Source organism: Musca vetustissima, unplaced genomic scaffold, assembly GCF_032173495.1.
Source record: "Musca vetustissima isolate MV318-11 ecotype Yass unplaced genomic scaffold, APGP_CSIRO_Mvet_v1 utg39373, whole genome shotgun sequence".
In the NCBI taxonomy this organism is placed as follows: domain Eukaryota; kingdom Metazoa; phylum Arthropoda; class Insecta; order Diptera; family Muscidae; genus Musca; species Musca vetustissima.
The window spans coordinates 50,091-54,155 of NW_026874192.1; the positions used below are offsets into that span (position 1 = coordinate 50,091).

The 4,065-nt window shown below is 38.7% G+C and overlaps 1 protein-coding gene across 1 annotated transcript; it reads right to left on the bottom strand.

Annotated features, from left to right (window-relative positions):
* Positions 1–2,433: 2,433 nt before the first annotated feature.
* Positions 2,434–3,435, bottom strand: LOC133331542 (probable 3-hydroxyisobutyrate dehydrogenase, mitochondrial). The gene has a single exon (XM_061539931.1). The coding sequence runs from the start codon at positions 3,424–3,426 to the stop codon at positions 2,452–2,454; it is 975 nt and encodes a 324-aa protein (XP_061395915.1). The 5' UTR covers positions 3,427–3,435; the 3' UTR covers positions 2,434–2,451.
* Between the last annotated feature and the right edge of the window lie 630 nt (positions 3,436–4,065).

Here is a 4,065-nt window from a genome sequence, read left to right on the forward strand (position 1 = left end):
TTATATTTTAATGCCCATAATCACATTTACTAGCCGAAGGAGAACAACTCCAAAATATGGTTAATATTTGTACACTCCTATATATACATTTCGACATGTTTTATGTTTATATGGTTCCACCCGTCAGTGTTTTGGCATAGGCTTAAAAACTTCTCCGTCCCGTTTAAGGTTTTTTGATGGTCCAAAACGCCTTTCCCAGCGGAAGTCGTTATAATTTGGCATTCTAGGTTCTTGGAGGATAAAAAAAACACCTTTTGTTATCCATGTAAATATCGCGCCACATTTTTGATATATTGATGATAATAGCTCTACTTTTTAACCGAAGTATATATAAGTTGGCATTTCAACTTTTAGAGGGCAAAAAAGCATATGAAGGTCCCAACCTATTTCAGTCATTTTGAAGTTTCAACCTTGGAGAGGAAATATTGCTTTTAGACAATTTGGAGTTGTCAGTTTCAGTTTCAGGAGTAACCGTGAGTAACTGATTTCATCCAAAATTTGCACATCGTAATATTTCTTCTAAACTTTGTTCAAGTTCGATGATGGGGAGTATCGGTCCACCTCTTCTGGTAGCCCCCCCACAAAATGGTCCAAATTGTGCAAATAGTTAATTTTATAATAAAATGGGAACGTACGAACCAATCCTAGATCAAGTCCGAAAATGAGTCCACTCCTCCTTGTACTACCCCCACAAAGGATCAACATTTTCAATATTTATAAATTCTATATTAGGTAGAAGGAATTTCCGATTTGGATCAAACTTAGCACAACCTATTATCTTTTACAAGCCTAGATCAATTCCGAATGCCCTTTCTATCTTGCAATTCCCCACAAATGTTCGAAATTTTCAAAAATTAGGTCAGAATATGGACTTATTGGTCCACACCATTTGGTGCCTCACCAACAAAGAGTCAACTTTTTCAATGTATATAAATTCAATATTAGACGAATGTAATGTCCGATTTGAACTAAACTTTGCACACCCTATTATCTTTACCAAGCTTAGAAAAAGTCCGAAAGTGGGATCCATTGGTTCACTCCTTATGGTAACTCCCCCACAAAGGGTCAAACTTTTCAATATTTATAAATCCAATATCGTCAGAATGGAATGTCCGATTTGATCCAAACTATGTACAACCTATTATATTTACCAAGCACGAAGGTAGGATCCGTCGGAAGCTTTCTTCTGGTACCTCCGACCTAAAAGAGTCAATATTTTATAAACTTGTAAATTGAATTTGAAGCCTATTGCATTAAATCTGAAACCTCTCATATACCTTATAAAAAGCGGGTAATAAAACCTGTGTGTAATTTCAAAGATCTCCGCATAGGCTGAGGGTATATATCTGTCGGCATCACCGACTGACACTTTTTCACTTGTTGGAGGCTAAAATAGTTATTGCAAAAACATTTTATGGAGTCGATGTTCTCAGTTATGATTCAGCATTTAAGCATTCTTTCTCAAAGAATAAAAAATCGCATAGCTGTAGATTCGTCCCGTCCATTCTAGGTCCTAGAGGGATTTTCCAGCCAATATTTAGGTTTATCAGATAACCACAAACCTCCTTGCAGAAATCATTCTCTATTGTAGAAGTTATAAACATGTTTTTTTTACTTATTTTTAAGATATCTTCCCGTTGTCCAGTTTTTCAAAATACCGCTTTCTAAAATTTTGAAAAAATCTTCATAACTCGTGTAAATATATCAAAAGTATGCAAACCTCTATTAAACGAAATTGGTTGAATAACCTCTTTTAGTTTCTCACATATACTCACTCACATAAACTGTGATATATTTAGCATTTTAAATTGGCATACGACAACTTTTTTCAAATTATAAAAAAGCTCAATGTTTTTAATTAATTAAAAAAAAAAATTTTTAATATCGAACGTCTGATTATTCCAAATATTGCATTGTATTGAAGAAATCAAAATTTACGTGCATTTCTGCCGAAGTAGACTTTTCCAATTACATAAGACTAAACCACAAAATCACAAAGGAGGAAAAATACAACATTTTGTAAATAAATTGTATCTTGGTTACATCAATTTAAATTTTGAAGATAACATATTGGATTATATACCAACTAATCTCTTAAAATGCCACTTCACTTATCTAATTTTTTCAATTATGATAATGATTACGTATACAATTTTCATAACCACGTCAAATAGTCAATTTTTTTCTTCATCTAATCATGAGACTTGAATTAAGATAAGCACACCACGCAACACACCTCCATAACACAAAATATTATTTTTCTATAGATAAAATCTCTTTCTTTATTATTATTACTTTTTTATATAATACACTCAGAAAAAATTGTATTTAATCTTAAATGGCTATAAATGCACTTCTGGTTACTTGGGATGGCTGTTCTTGTTGTCACCACAATGGAAGCACGCACTGGGTTCTCTCACAAAAATATATTAGATAATCTTAAAAACAAACTTAATTGTACTTGGTGTTCTTCATGAAGTCATAGACAACAGAGAAATCTTTGCTGCCCAAACCGTGAGCCTTCAAGGTACGGTAGATTTGGTGAGCCATGGCGCCCAATGGGATGGGGGTGTTGGAGGAGGTGGCAACACCGGAGGCCAAACCCAAATCCTTGGTGATCAAGTCAGTGGAAAAACCACCCTTGTAGTCATTGTTGGCGGGGGCAGTGGGGGTAACACCGGGAACGGGGTTGTAGACCTCGGAAGCCCAGCAGCGACCAGTGGAGGAGTTGATGATTTCAGCGAAGGTTTGGGGGTTCAAGCCTTGGCGGATGGCCAAGTTCATGGCTTCGGCAACACCGATCATGGAGATACCCAACATCATGTTGTTGCACAATTTGGCGGCTTGACCCATACCGTAGTCACCGCAGTGGGTGATGCGCTTGCCCATGCATTCCAAGACGGATTTGACGGCATTGTATTCTTCGGTGGTACCACCAACCATGAAGGTCAAAGTGGCCTGTTCGGCACCGGGAACACCACCGGAGACGGGGGCATCGATGAAACGGGCACCCTTGCTGCTGATCATCTTTTGCAATTGCTTGACCAAGTTGGGGTCGATGGTGGAGGAGTCGATGAAGATGGTATCCTTGTTAACACCGTTGGCGGTCATTTCCTCATAAGACTTGGACACAATGTCGTTGTTGGGCAACATGGTGATGACAAAGTCAGATTTCAGGGCCAACTCGGAGGTGTTGTCGTAAACTTGGGCACCCTTGGCCTTCATGTTTTCACAGGCAGGCTTGGAGATGTCGAAGACATGCAATTTGTGACCCTTCTTCATCAAGTTCGTGGCCATGTGACCGCCCATGTTGCCCAAACCGATGAAGCCAATGTTCTTGCCACCACTTTGGGAGGACATGGCACGGACAAAGGTTTGGCCCATGCTGTTGAAGGCAGGGGAAATGCAGATATAACGTAAGGCCATTTTTCTTTAAACAAAATCTATTCCAGACAAATCCAATATCATCCAAAAGAAAACAAGTTCCAATATTATGCCGAACACGTATCAAGCCAACGTAGCACCCCAATGAATTATGTAATAAAAAAAAATGAAAAAAAAAATAATTAAATTAGAGAAAGATAAAAAAATACGCCACCGCACAGCAAAACTACCAACCTGAGCGTTCTCTAACCACGAACTAGAATCAGCAAACTGCAAATGATCACTGTTCGTTCTTTCACTCTGCTGTTATGGGGATAGCGAAGCACGCACATCCAGCAAATCAACTGTGTGGAGAGAAATCAAGTTTTCACCCCCCTTCCCTGCACAAACACACAAAATGTCAAACACAATGCCGCAGGCCCCCCACAGCACGACACACTCGCACACACAAATTCTTGATGGAAAGTAACCACAACAACAACAACTATTCCAGCACAAGTAGTTCACAACAACTACAAACTAGCGAGAGAGAGCCACACATGCCGGCCCCACCACAATTAGGGGGGAGCTGAGAAACAGTGGAGGGGCCAACATCACCTTATTCAACAGTTTGTCAAGTTGTGCTGTTTATTTTGGAATCTATATGACAGTTGGCGGTTCTCATTTGTTTGTGAGTTGTTT

What these genes read in the sequence shown, in the direction of transcription:
- LOC133331542 (XM_061539931.1), bottom strand. Translation starts at nt 3,426, where the DNA reads ATGGCCTTACGTTATATCTGCATTTCCCCTGCCTTCAACAGCATGGGC.